General features: G+C 21.1%; 3 protein-coding genes across 3 annotated transcripts; 2 read left to right on the forward strand and 1 right to left on the reverse strand.

The window, feature by feature from the left end:
* Positions 1–271: 271 nt before the first annotated feature.
* SRAE_2000193200 (Armadillo-type fold domain-containing protein) lies at positions 272–4,859 on the reverse strand (the record flags this gene model as incomplete). The annotated part of the gene is made up of 3 exons (XM_024652943.1): positions 272–2,289; positions 2,333–4,705; positions 4,763–4,859. 3 exons carry the CDS (start codon positions 4,857–4,859, stop codon positions 272–274), a joined length of 4,488 nt encoding a protein of 1,495 aa, XP_024506468.1.
* Positions 4,860–6,337: 1,478 nt separating this feature from the next.
* Positions 6,338–8,677, forward strand: SRAE_2000193300 (Armadillo-like helical domain and Armadillo-type fold domain-containing protein; the record flags this gene model as incomplete). The annotated part of the gene is made up of 3 exons (XM_024652944.1): positions 6,338–6,914; positions 6,951–7,811; positions 7,887–8,677. The coding sequence occupies 3 exons, from the start codon at positions 6,338–6,340 to the stop codon at positions 8,675–8,677; spliced, it is 2,229 nt and encodes a 742-aa protein (XP_024506469.1).
* A 3,120-nt stretch (positions 8,678–11,797) lies between these two features.
* Positions 11,798–14,972, forward strand: SRAE_2000193400 (Leucine rich repeat 5-containing protein; the record flags this gene model as incomplete). Its single annotated transcript, XM_024652945.1, has 2 exons — positions 11,798–11,901; positions 12,551–14,972. The coding sequence occupies 2 exons, from the start codon at positions 11,798–11,800 to the stop codon at positions 14,970–14,972; spliced, it is 2,526 nt and encodes an 841-aa protein (XP_024506470.1).
* Positions 14,973–15,834: the final 862 nt, after the last annotated feature.

Raw genomic sequence — 15,834 nt, forward strand, 5'->3', positions numbered from 1 at the left:
GTTTAAAGTTTTGTAAAGTAAGATACTAAAAAAATTTGTTGAAGATAGTTTATATGTACTTTGTATTTAGAATATATGATATAATTTTTTATATCTTTGTAAGCACTTTTAAATACAATTTTAATTAATTTTCTATGATGAAAACAAATAATCATGAAGACTATGGATAAACAAAAAAAAAGTAACACGATTTAATATTTAAAGAAATTATTTTTTTTAGTTATATTTAACATTATTAACTTTTTAAAAAAATAAAACACATAAAAAAAAATTATGTTTCCATATTTTCTGTGTGCTCAATTAAAACAGACTTTTTACCTAGTTTTGTTTTTTTCTTTTTAGGTTCAATAACTTTCTCAGAATTACCATTTCTTTTTCTTGTCTTATCTGCAAGAGATGATTTAACAAGATTAATTTTTGAAATATTGTTATAATGTCTTTTAAATGATTCAAAACCACAAATAAATTGAGGAAACATTTTCAAAACGCCACCTGTTAATTTTTTTTGAAATTCACTGTTGAAAGACGATAAAATAGTATAACAATCCTCTATTCCATAAAATATTTGTACAAATCTATCCTTGTGATCGTTAAATTTTGCTTGATCAACAATATAATTCATAAAGATAGATTTATTTGAGCTCATAAAATTTATAAACTTTTTTCCTTCTTTTACAACTACAGATAAAATAGACTTTGTCCGAAACTTTGATACTTTTATAAAAGATACTAATTTATTGAAACAAGTAACTGCAAAATACCATGAATCCAAATTTTTTTCTATACGATTAGTCAATGTTGTTTCATTTGCAACCAAAAAGTTTTGTGTCGACGTATTTAGAGCTGTAAAACAAACATTATAAATATAACTAAATGTTTTGGGAGTAAAAGCATCACAAGCAGAAGCATCATCTGGATTTGACACACCCAATTTTGCGTAATTTAAAGAATAGATAAAACCAATTTCTTTTAAATCGTTCTGTTCTTTATTTGGAGCCAAAAATATCAATTTTCTAGTTACCATGTATATGATAGCAAGTATCTGGTATCTTGGTGAAATTAAACTAAAATATGTTTCTAAAATTCTAGCAATATCTTTACAATAGTTAGCTGTTGAACAGTTAATAGTACTTTTACTTTGCCATGAATAATCAAGTAGATTCAAACATTTCACAGCAACTTTTAAACGTAATAATTCATTTTCTCCAATAAAATCAAGTAACATGTTAATTACTAACACAGCCATTGTACTAGAAGAAGTTATACAACTTTCATTTTCTAAGAAATAGTTAAATATTGTTGTGTTGGCATCATTATTATTACAGATCAAATCGGGATGATTTGTAGAAATAAATTGGAAAATTTTTTCCTCTATATTTTTTTTACCATTACAATCTTCCTTATTATTATTGAGTTGTATACTACGAAATACAATTTTTAGACTTTGTTCAGCAAAATTCTGATATTGTAGATTTTCTGGTTCATCAACTAAATTTCTTTTGCAATAATCAAAGACAGTCATCATTGGAATAATACAATCAGAAAGTAGTCGTTTCAAGTCATTTTTATTTTGCTTATCGATGTAAGGGAAAAACGCTTCCAATGTTTTTAAAGGTTTTGAAAAACCAAAAGTTGGTATTTTTTTACTTACAAAACTTTCTTCTATTCTACTGATTGCTGCATCTAAACCATTTAATACCTTACTTAATAAATACGGAGATTTCAAAAAAGCATCAATACACTTTATCAAGACATTAATTGTGAATGGAGTTATATAATCACTAATTTTGGTAGATGGAATAATTTTATAGTATGATTTTGTTGAATTTTTTTTGCCATTTGGTGCTTGTGTATTTCCAAAAAATTGGCAAGTTCCAAGAGTAGGATTCTCTATATTTTCATTTTCCAATATACTTTTATCACAATCCGCATCGCTTTTGACAACTTTCTTTTTTGGATTAAGAACATTTTTTTTAATTCCAAATAATACAATTGAACTTCTTGAGATACTATAACCATTGCTCAATAAACGTGGTAAAGTAAATTTCAATTTGTGTTTATTATGAATAAGATCAAAAAATATGCTTTCAAGTTTAACGTATAGTTTATACTTCTTTTGAAGTATTTCATTGTGTTGATTAGATGAACGACAATCGGCAAAAGTATTTAGTAAGTTACTTAGATAGTCTAATAAAAATAAAATACTTAGCCTGAGATCAGATAACTCCTTTTCATTTAAATCTTCCTTTTTAAGCATTGAACTAATTCCACGAAGGTCAATGTTTGCCTCTAAATATAATTGTTAAAAATATAAACTAGAAGTAACACTTACCAAATATAAAATATAAATTTTCAAGAGAAGCTGTATCATTTTGTTGTTTCCATTTATTCATTAATCTTAAAACCTGATAGATAAACTGAATCATGGGTGTTAAAGGATTCAGCATCTCAACGTTCCAAATATCTAAATCTTTTAAATCTCGTTTCAAAAATGTAGTATGTTTCATTACATATTGTGCTTCTAAATTGTTGTAACCTTCAAAAAGTGGTTCAAAGACATCACCTTCATTATCAACATATTTAATTGGCTCTTTCAGACAAACGAAATATGTGTCTTTAAGATAATGTAAAACTTTTTTGTTCATATATTCAACTAATTCTTTTGATTGTGTGGAAAATTTCTTGTATCCACTTTTTAAATTTACACTGAACTCTGAGAAATAATATGCTAAATATTCAGGCATGTAATTTGAACAAGAATCTAACTTTTCTAAAATTCTAGATATCTCAGAAGAATACTTTTCTGGATCTCTACGAATTAATTCACAAATTCGAACTATATTTGCCGACAATGCAATACGAAATGAATTTTCATCAATGGATTCAAAGAAATGATCAAATCGGTCGTAAATAGAAGAAACTTTTGATTCTACTTCGTCTCCAGAACATGAGATTGAAAGACAGGATAGTATTTTAAAAAATATTCTCAAATGTTTTGATTCAAATTTAACACAGTAATTACTTGTTCTCTCTAAATAATAGTCTATGTAGTCAGCAAATTCATGTGGGTACTTTTTAACAATCAAATAAATCGTATTCAAAGCATTATAACTAACATCTTCTTTTGAAAGCATTTTGTCAATCAACAAAGCAATTATTTTTTCTCTGTCATAACATAGATTTACGAATATTTCTAAAAATATATATTGGCCAACTTCATTTACAACTGGAGAACTGTCTTTTAGAAAATATTCACCAATGTACAGTAATGCTTCCAAATTTTTTAGTGGAAATTCCTCACATTTTAATAAAGTTTTCATAAATTTACAAGTTTCATCTAATGATTTGAAATTTTGTTCAATTTGTGCAGCCATTAGTTTAGCAATACTTATAATTTTACTTGTTAATGGATTGATATACTCTGAAATAGTGGTATATGCCAAAATATAGTCAAACTTTGAAAAGCTAGGCTTCAAAACTGTTACTTTTAAATCATCTTCTTCATCATTACTATTTTCATTTTCCTCGTTGTTATCTATTAAATCATTTTCAATAACATCACTAATAACTCCAAAATCAGATGATGTAACTTTATTGTTATTGGAAGCATTAAAAACGCTTAAAACAATATTTATTCCATTTGCTCCATAATTTGTTATTAACATCATAATTTTATTAAACATATTACATATAATCTTATCAAAATCAGCTGAAGATTTAAACTTATCAAAGTTTAGATTCTGTCTCAATGCCAATAAAAATAGTACAATTTGATTTTTACTGTCAGTCGTTAATGACATAGACGTATAATTTATTATTTCAATTACGGTATTGCACTCGAACATATTTATATTTTTAATAAGAGCAAAACATTCATATTTAATATTCAAAGAATCTGCGTAAACATTTTTTATCGACTGTAACAATGCAAGTCTAAAACTTTCACATTCTTCCATATCATCTTCCTTTAACCATTTCATGAGCTTTCGATACAACTCATTTTCCAATTTAAAATCTTGAATAAATTTGTACACAAAACTTGCAATTTCATTTCTGTATGAAGTTCCAAATTTATTATACTTAAGATTATAAATAGTATCATAAATTTCGTTTTGTTCATATATTTCATCGACATCTTTCAATAGATCAATATATATACCACAAGCCATCTTCACCGTCGTATCTTCAGAAACACTTCTTTCAAAAAATTTGAAAACTGCTTGAATTATTTTTGCTTGTAATTTCTCTATTGAAACCAAAACTTGCAAAAAACTATTAGAAAAATTCTCATTAATTTTTATAGGTTTTGAAAATATTTCAAGAACATTCAAAGAGTCCAACCCATTTTCCAATGTAATAACCGATAAAACGGTACTAAATAACTCATCAATATTAACTTCATCCAAGTACTTCTTTAATTTAATAATAAATGCTTTGTATTCTAAAGTTGTATCAACAACTTTTATACATGTAGAATATTCTTCACTTTCAATAGTCTCTAATCCAACATCATTAAAAAATTTTTCTATTTTTTTAGGAAAGTTAACTTTTTTCAAAGTCTCAGTTGACTGACTACCATAACGATTGACTCTTTTTGTCACATTTTGTGTGTAACACATTTTTTTATTAGCATGTTGTGTAAGCTTATTAAAATCATCGTTCTCGTTGTCAGATGAATCATCAAAAGAGTCAATTTTTGTAGTATCTATAATAATAAGTATTAACTTTATTAGATATATTCTTATTTATAAAAAAAAATTACCTGTTATTTTAGAAAAATGTTGTGAAGGAGGTGGAACGTTATTTTCTTCTTCAAAAAAACTTTGATCATTTTCATCAGATTCAGTAAAAAATGACATACCATAAATATTATTACTTATCTAAAAATACTCTTATTTAATTTTAACAATTTCAATAGTAAAATTTGACACTAGTAAAGTTACTTAAAAAAAAAATGTATATAAAAAACATATCAGTCAAAAAAGATTAAGAAGATGGGCAAGTAACAACTGGCTAATTATAAGCTTACCTAGTACAAAAATTAACGTATAATGTAAATAAAAGTTATGATTAGTCTTTGAATAATGTTAGTAAAAATAAAATACGCGCCAATTGTAATTCCCAATAATCGTCTCGAGAACCAATAATTTTTTATCAAAATGAGAGGTTTATTTATTATTGTAGATGGCAAAGTATTATTGTAGTTTGTGATAAAAAAAAGTTTTTCTTAAGATACATTGCATTAATAAAGGTATTTTACAAAACAAGCTGATATTTATTTATTAGTAATTTGAACATAGAAATTGTCAATATATGGAATTTTATTTCATTTAATTGTATTAGTATTTATTATATATCAGGGATACAAAATTTATTATTTAATATTAATAGTATTGAAAATTTTTATACAATGATTATCTTTCCAGTACATGACAAAATACAAAAATTTAATCAGTTATTACTTAAACAATTTAATTGGATTAATTTCATATAATGTTTTTTTTTAATGAAATAGTTAATTATTACAAAACTCTCTTTTTTGAACAATCTAGGGCAAATGAAATATCTGTTTTTCTATTTACAATTAACAATTACTTTTATTCATTCTTGAAGGTAAATTAAAATGCAAAAAAAAAACTTTTTGAATTTTTTAAAACTTAGATTATTAAAAATATTACAATGAAGCACTAAATTAAAGATTATATAAAAACTTTTACTTTGATTATGTCTTCAATTAACTTTTATATTAAACTTTATTTTTTAATTGCACAATTAATGTCTGTTTTTTTTTTGTCTTACTTTATTGATGGTAAACACTTTTACTTATAATGTTGTTATAAATTTTTTTATATAATGTACTTTTTATAAAGAAAATGGATATCTTGTAATTTTAAAATTATTTTAGATAAATTATATTTATTATAAACCTCAATTCATTAATTTTTTTGTTAGATCATTACACAATAATTAATTATTTTTATACCCACTATTTTAGTTATTCTTTGTTTAAAAATAAATTTATATTATAAAATTAAATGGGTGAATATGTAATATAAAATGTGCTTTTTATATTTCTTTTAATTTTAAAAATTCAAATAAATTATAGAAATTTAGACGAGGATGACGGCAATGAACTTGCCATTTTTGATCTCCTTATATTGGCCTGTGTTATAGTTTGTCCTATAATACAATACACACGAGGATAACTTTTCATACCCGCCATTTTAGTAGTGTAGCATTAAGTTACTATGTTCAATTTTTTATAAATTTTTTTGACTAATTTAAATTTTTTTTTTTTAGATTTATTAATAATTTTTAAGATTTATTAAAATTGTTAATGGATCCTTATAATCAATTTATAAATACTTCATTAATGTCTAATTATATAAATCAACCTGGGCAAGTGACATCATCAACTTCTCTAACAATTGATCCAGACAAATCTATTTATGGTGGTTATTTATATCCTCAAGAAACTTCTTATTATCAACAAACATTGAAACCAATTAACTATCCACCTGAATACAATTTAACTTCATTGACAAATGCCTATCAACAATCAGTTAATGGAAATTGTCTATCAAATAATAAAAATTTTCAAACACAACAATGGATGCAAAATCATTATTTTGATCCTAATATTTATAGTTTATCAACACCTTCCTGTGCTCCATCAACAATATCAAATATGTCATATACATCAATAACTGATAATAATCCTCAATCATCCTGTTCAACTAATACTATTGAAAATGGTAGGATGACAGAAATAAAGTCAATGTTTCATGATCAAAGTACTACCAATTCAGTGGTAAGTTGTGGTGAAAATTTAGATCCAGGTTCAAATCAATTAACAGAAGATTGTAGAAATAATATATTAAATAATCTTCTTGATGATGATATTGAGGTTCGAAGTAAGGCATATAAAATTATAAAATATATATCAATAGAAAAAGGAAATCAGGCAAAACCATTTATTATTGATATTATGAATGCTATTAATAATGATATGGCAAGTTTCACAAACTTAGAAAGACTTCTAGAATGCCTTTGTCATTTAACATACAATTCAAAGACAATAGGATGTATAATAAATTCAATAATAGATAACAATTTATTATTTATTGATACATTAGGAAAAAGAATAATAAAAGATAAATTTAATAGATATGGTTGTGGATATTATGCTTTGTCAATTCTTCATGCCATTTTATCATTATCTGGAGATATTTCAAAAATTTTTACCAAATATACAAGAAAACCATTTATTATGGATAGGATATTTGAGTATTTTGAAAAAATATTAACACTTTCAAGTATAAATTTATACAATCAAATATGTTATTTTGAGAGAAAAGAACTTATTTGGCTTATTGACTGTCTTAAAAATCTTATTTATGAAAATGATTATATGAAAGAGTATTCATTATCGAAAAATGGAATACAAATATTATTAAAAATTATTAAAGGAAGTCAACGTGAATATATTCATTATCATTCACTTAGTTGTATAAATGCTTTTATTCAATCAGGTTCTATAAAATATGTAATTGAATTTGTCAAGAATGACATAATTGAGGTTGTTTTTTCAATTGTAACAACATTCACACCAATAGATAATAATAGAAAGATGGGAAGTGAAAGAATCATAGTAGAATGTTATAAAATTTTTTGTTCAATTTTAGATGCTGATAAGATGGAAAGTATTGCCATTCAAAATATTAGTAATATTATATTAAATAATTTAACAAAAAGTAGTATTCATCTTTCAAAATATTATACTTGGTTTTTGTGTAGATTATCCAGTAAAAGTTTGGAATTTAAAATATTTTTAATTGAAAAAAATGTATTTTATCCATTAATTTTTATAATTAATTACTGTTTAGAGGAACTTAAAATTGAACAAAAAATAGATAATAGTAATTTGGAGAGTGAAAAAATTAAAAATATTGAAGAAATTTTTGATAATTGTTTGATTACTCTTAAAAATTTAACTTATCATTCTCAGGAAGAAAAAATATTAAAAATTGGTATTGAAAAGTTATGTTCTATTAATGGAAGTATACAAATATTAATGAATCTTTTTATTACCAGTACTTTTGATATTAACAAATCAAGAATTATCATAATACTATTACGAGGAATATCATTTTATAAGTATAATGAGAATCACTTTCAATATCTATTAGATATTATTATGAAAAATATCAAAGATTTTATAGATATTATTTTTAAAAGATCAAAAGAATTTAATAAATTAAAAGATATTTCAAGAAAAAATTTAAAAGATCTTCTAAAAAAAGGTATTTATTTTATAAAATGTCTCTGTCTTGAGTATAATGGAGTTTCAACAAAAATTAGGGAAATTCTAAGAATAAATAAAATTAATTTACTAAAATTAATAGATGACATTAAGGATGTTGAGATAAGATCAGAAGTTATACAATTAGCTGGAGTACTATTAAATAGAGAAGATAATATTGTCGATAAATGGTTAAATAATTTACAAACACAAAATACAATTAAAGATTGCTCCGAGTCTGAGGATATTAATTTACGTAAAGTGACAATGGAATTTTTAAAATTAGCTCAAGAAACAAGATGTTACATTTTGGTGGAGGAAAGTATTGAATGTAATGGTGGTATTTCTATTGCAAGTATTTATGCAGATATGTGATAAAAAAAATAAATTTTTAAAATTTATGCTTTAAAATTGTTTTAATAAATATGAATTTTTTTAATGATTTCAAATTTTGTTTTAAATTATAAAAGTTTGAAATAAGGATATTAAAAAAAATGTGTTGTGAGAAAATTAATTATTTGCACTTATAATTAATTTATTAGTAGTCTGTTACTTTTAATGATATTGTCATATGTTTTAGTGATAAATTTTAAATTTATAACATTAGAATATATATTTATATACTAAGTTTATATAAAAGTTCACAAATAAATTAAGAAAACATAATAAATAAAATTAATAATAAAGATTGTAAACATTACAAAAAAGGTATTATGATAAATTTAGATTCCATTAATTGTATATAGATATAAATAAAATTCTATTATTAAAATAAAAAAGATATAATGTTAATGTATACATTTTATTTAAATTAAATTTCTTATTATATTAATGATTTATATGAGATATATATATATATATATTTTGATTTATTATTTTATTTCTACAATTGTATACATTATTATTTACACTTAATTAGTATATACCTTAATGATTAAATTATGTACTTTATTATTTTTACTTTTAATGAAAAGTTGATGTATTAAAATTATGTATTCCTCTATTATTAAATTAATTTTTCCATGAATCTTGATTGATATTTCCTATTACCATAATATTCACTATGTTATAGTCATTCAATTATCTAAGCATATCTTTGTGAAAGCCTCTTCAAAAATATTGAAAGGAACTACACTTTATTTACTGTAAAATAGGCACTTAATTTAGAGAAAAATCTTTTACATATTTGAACTATGTTATATAATCAAAAGTTTGAAGAATTATATCCTGAATATTGGAGTAGGCTTTTTCTAAAAAGGAGGGGAGGGGAGGGTGGGGGTGTAGAGGAGATATGAAAAATAAAAAGTTAAAAGAAAATAGGCAATTTATAATAGTTATAATATATATTGTAACCTTTTATATATAATAGTATGCTAATATTATTTTAATAAAAGGAACATTGTTATAAAAAGTAAAAAGTTTTTACTTATTCTTTTTAATATTAAATAATATGTGCCACTTTTTGATTATATAATCAATTCCGGTACCGGTCAATTTCTTATATAAATATATAAATATTTTATATTATTTATACATAAATATTTCTTTTATCCTATTATTAGCTATATATATTTATATTTTTGTATTATTATATTATTTTATAAAGTTATAAATCAAAATTTTTAAAAATTTATATAAAATTGTTTATATATTTTATTATTTTATATAAAAGATTTTTATTCATAATTTAAGAAAAAAAAAAAAAAAAAGATTATAAAATAAGAAAATGAATATAAAATGGCATACGGTTGTAATAAAGAAATTTAATATAAAAGAAAAGATTGTTAAATTAGATATGTTTAAGATAATCCTTTTTATATTATAATATTTTTTTTCTATCACCTTTAACAAGACTTTTATTTTTTTCAATAGATAAGTATATTTTGTGTCCATTTATATATAGTAATAATATAAAAGTTAATGAATTGTTTGTTAAAATATTCTAAAGATATATACATATATATATTTATAAAAATATAATATAATCAAAATAATGTATTTGAGAGGTTAATAAAAAATTTTCCTTTTTTATATTATACATAAATATTCATGTTATTGAGAGTTATTTTTAAGTGTTAAGGCCATTCTTTTATCCCACATACTTGTTAACTATCTTTTTTATCATAATTTTGTTATCATTTTATTTTATTAAATTGTTAGTTTCATTAATAGAAATTACTATTCTGTTTCAATATATATATTTGTAATAAAAAAAAAGATGAAAAAGAAATGGATAACATAAAAATATTTGTAACTATGTAAAGAATGATTAATAATTAAAGATAATTATTAATATTTATGATCATCTTTTACTTTTTATAAATGCATTTTTAAAATAGTAGTTATTGGTTTTGAGGAATGAAATATGAAGGTATTTATAATTAATGGGAACAATTTATTAAAAAAAATTTTATGTTTTATAAAAAAAAAACATGTAAATTTGTGTTCTAGTATAATTAATTATATTTTGTAAAAATGAAAGAAATTATCTGGTTACTTTTAGATGATATAATTATAACTTTGACATGGAAAGTCAATATCATAATGATTTATTAATTATACACCTTTAAGCTTAAGAATTAAGTTTATTCTTTTTTATTGTTTTATTAGTAAACTTATATTATTATAATCTTTAGGAAACATTTAGTAAGCTAATAATATATTTAAAGATAAGTGTTTCTATATATATATGTATTATATTATGGTATAATTTAAGGTTAAACCTTAATCCTTAATATCTTAATCTCTTTAATTAAACAATTTTTAGATTCAACAAAAGATTTTTTGTATATTTTTAAAATTTATCTAAACATTTTTATTTATGGATATATAATAATATAATATATTAAAAATGTCTTTATATTTTATTATACTAATCTAAATAATTTGTAAAAAGGGTAAGAAGTGTCATTCTTAAGAATAAAAAAAAAATTATTTTTTTTTAAACCACTTCTTTGGAATATTTTCGGAGTATTTTTGTGAAAATTTATAATAACGCACACAAAAACACAAAATAGCTTTTTGTCACGCAGACCTAATTATGCATACTTTTGTTTTTATATTTCTATACAATACATTCTTCAAAATTTTTATCCTATTATCATATCAAAATATGAAATGTATAGTGGTGCCTTAATTCATATTTATGCTTAGTCTTCTCTATATATAGTAAAATATATAATTTTTATCTATTAAAAATTTATTTTTTGTGAATATTTTAAAATGAAATACATAGTCATCTAGATGTACTTTAAAAGAAAGATTCATTAAATTTTATGCTTTTATATACCTAAGACATATACTTATTTTATCTTTGAATATTTTAAAAATTTAAAAATTGTTTTTTTTTAACTTTATTTTATATAAACATTTTTATAAATCAAATATTGTTAGGTGCTTTTAAAGTTGGTATATTATTTTATTTCATAAATATTATTAATATTAAGTATAATTTATAGTAATTGTTAAATTTATTATTTAAATTATTTATATAAAATGATCAAATGGTTATTTATATTAATATTTCTTCTAAATACTTCAATATCAATTACATCATGTCCATCAGATTGCTCCTGTACATCAAATTCAATAATATGCACGTAAGTAAAAAAAAAATATATTATACAATTGTTTAAAAATATAATAAATAAAAAAAAATAATAATAAGAAATAAAATTTCAAGTTAAATTTTATTTTGTCATCTTTTAACTAATTAACGTTTCTTCATTAAAATTAATATGTTTTTCTTTAATTAATTATCATTATATATTAAAGAAAGATATATATATATATATATATTTTTTTTTTCTAAAACATGAATTACATACTTACATTTCGTTAATTACCCTATAAAAAGAGTGTTTCTATTTTGTAATTTGAAAAACAAAATATCAATTAAATTCCCATCTGTTAATGTTAAGAAAAGAAATAAAAAATAGAATTTTTAAACTCCTAAGTGTATTACTTTATCTAATTGCTTTTAGTTTATAATATTTAACGAAGTAATATTATAAAAAGATAAGAGTTAAATTTTATATTTCTACGTCTTTAGATAATAGAATATAATTAAAAGTAAAAGTTCTTTTAAAAATAATCTATAAATCATATGAAACTTTTGTTATGTAAATAATTAAGTACCATTGATAAAAATTTATCCTTTTCATGATTTTAAATAATTTTCCTCCATCAAATATATTTTTATTATTAATTGTTACTTTTGGTAATTTTTATATATTTTTATTATTATAGATGTAATGAACATGGTTGGAGTTATAAAAATACTAATTTTAATGATGAAAATAATGAATCATTTTATAATAATCATTTAATTTTATCAAATTTTTCAAATTATTTAGAGTATGTTGATAATGTTATCATTCATTCATGTTCTTTTGTTACCGTATTAAATGGTACATTTTCAAATTTAAAAGTTAAAGATTCAATCAAATTTATTGATATAAAAAAATTGTCATTTTCTTCAAATTCTTTTAAAAATATTAATATATCACCAAAACAATTTATCATACAAAATTCATATATTTCTATATTACCATCATTTACCTTTACTGGATTAGGTAATTTAAATCATTTTTGGATACGTAACACAACAATAAATAAAATTCAAAAATTAGCATTTTCCGGAGTTACAGAAGTTGATTATTTATACTTCCGACAGGTAGTAATTAGTCACCTAGAACCAGGTTCATTTGCCCAAATGATAAATATTAACAAATTTTTTATGAGAGATCAAATATTATTACCATCAATGAGTGAACATTTATTTATAGGAAGTAATTTTAAAGAAATAATTTTTGAAAAAGGAGAAATAATTGGAAATGAATTATTTTTAATGGGTGTAAGAAGTAAAAAAATTACTATTAAAGAAATGAAATTACAACTTAAAGGTGGAACATTAAAAAGAATACCAACACAAGAAGTTACAGAATATAAAATGATTAATTGTACAATTAATAGAATATCACCAGCTTTATTTTATAATTATTCTAAAGTTGTTATTAATCATTCAAATATTAATAGTATAAGGGGTATACAAAATATTATACCTTATAATATTTCATTATTATTATTTAATAATTGTAAAATTAATCAATTTCAATCACATAGTATACAGGGATCAAGAGAATTTAATGAAATGAAAATTGATAATTGTAAAATTGAACATTTTCATACTAAAACATTTCATGAATCATTTATAAATTTATTAACAATTGAAAATTCTTTAATAACAAATCTAGAAAAAGATACTTTTAATAAAAATAATATTAATTTATTGACAATATTTAATACAAAAATAAAAGTTATTGGTAAAGAAATTTTTTATCAAACATCTATGTCATCATTAACAATAACAAATTCTACTATTGGAGAATCTATTGAAGGAGGAACATTTGGTGAAATAAAAGAAGTATCTAATTTTATCATTAAATATACAATAATAAAAGAACAGGAAAAAGAAATATTTAAAAATTCAAATATTAAAAATTTACAGGTACTTGATAGTATATTTACTAGTACTTTTAAAAGAGAATATTTTGATAAATTATTTACACAAAATTTTATTTTTTCAAATAATATACTTCATTGTGATCCTAATGATTGTGAAGTTAATGCTTTATTTACAAAAATTTTTCCACATAATTTGGAATGGAGGATAACTGAAAATTCCTGTCAATATGAAAATAATATTAGTAAACAACTTGTTAAAACTGTTAATTATTTTGATGATAAAAAAAATTATTATTGTAATAAACCAACAGAATATCATCCCATACAAGGTTTAATTTGTCAAAGGCGTTGGTTAATAGATGATTGTACCTGTGATAATGGATATGAAGATAATAATAATAAATCAAATGAAATTATTCATACATTCTCATCAAAAGCTAAATTTTTATTAATTGGTGATTGTAAACATCTGACACTCATTGATACACCAAATTTTGAATCACTTTATGTTTATTTTTATAGAATTGACCATGGTATTACTATTGTATCAGTCCCAAAAAGTATAAGAAGAGTATTTATTCATAATTCAGATTTACAAATGTCACACTCATATGCTTTTAAAGATAATCATTTAGAAATATTATATTTTAACAATGTCTTTTTACCAACAATAAATGAAAAAGTTTTTTATGACATGAATATTGACAAAATAAGTATTAAAGATTCAAACATTAATCAAATAGGAAAGGGTGCATTTAAAAGTTCAATAATCAAAAGTATTGATATCAAAAATTCAAATATTCGTGAGAGTGGTAATTTACTAGACTCTTCAGGATATATTCATATTGAAAATAGTAATTTAGCAAAGACCCCTGACAACAAACCTAATCATATACCATCACTATCAACAATATCATTAAAAAGAGATAGTAGTAAATTAGGAATATCATATTCACCAATATATCCATCAAATATTATTGTTGAAAAATGCCTTTTAATAGATACAAATGTTGAAGGTAACTGTAACTATTATATAAAAACATTATCTTGTACTTTTGAAAAAAATTCTAAATGTCATGAGAGAGATGATAATGATATACAAAATATATATAATCTTCAAGAATCATCTTCAGGAAATTGTAAAATAATATTTTCTTTTCTTATTTACTTTATTTATTTATTTTTATTTTTTCTTAACTTTTAAGTGCTTTAAAATATTGTACATATATATATCTTATATATTTTAAAATGTTTGGGTATTTTTTTATTTTTAAATAAAATATATTATTAAAAAAAAAAATTATTTTTATTTATGTAAACAATTAAATAATTAACTAATTATATAGATGAAATTCTTTATTATATACAAAAAAAAATATATGACAACAAAAATTAAAAAGATAATGCATTAACTAGAGAAATATATTAATTTTTATTTATTATATAGTTATAACTAATAAAAATTGATAATTTTTTTTTTCTAAATATAAAAAAGAAGGATAATAATAAGGTTATTTTAAAAAAATAATACAATTTTTTTTATATATTTTGGTGTATTATACAATAGATACATTTACTTAAAATAAAAACAAAACTTTATCTATAAATAAATTTCTTTTTGTGTAAAAAAATTTTCTAAAATATCTAAAAGAAATATTTTAAATAAAAATTAGAATAAACATTCTAGAACTATATTTTTTTTTTAGATTATTTATATATAAACATATTATATATACATATACTTTTATATATATACATAATATTTAAACATGAAAATTTCTATACCTGATATAATTTTTATCCGTTTTTACCTAATATGTATGTAATATTTAATCATTTAATTTTATTAAAAATAAAAAAAAAAGAAGATAATTCAATTATAATTAAAATTTTATACATATATAATTAAAATACAATATTAAGAGAGTGTAAAAAAAAAAAATTAATTTCATAATTTTTATCATATGCAACCAGAAGTTTGTTGGCACTTGTGTAAAATTATTTTATATAATTTTATAGTTCTTTTTGAACAATTAAATTTACTAAAAATAAAAATAAAAAAAATT

This window comes from Strongyloides ratti (assembly GCF_001040885.1).
Source record: "Strongyloides ratti genome assembly S_ratti_ED321, chromosome : 2".
Lineage (NCBI taxonomy): Eukaryota > Metazoa > Nematoda > Chromadorea > Rhabditida > Strongyloididae > Strongyloides > Strongyloides ratti.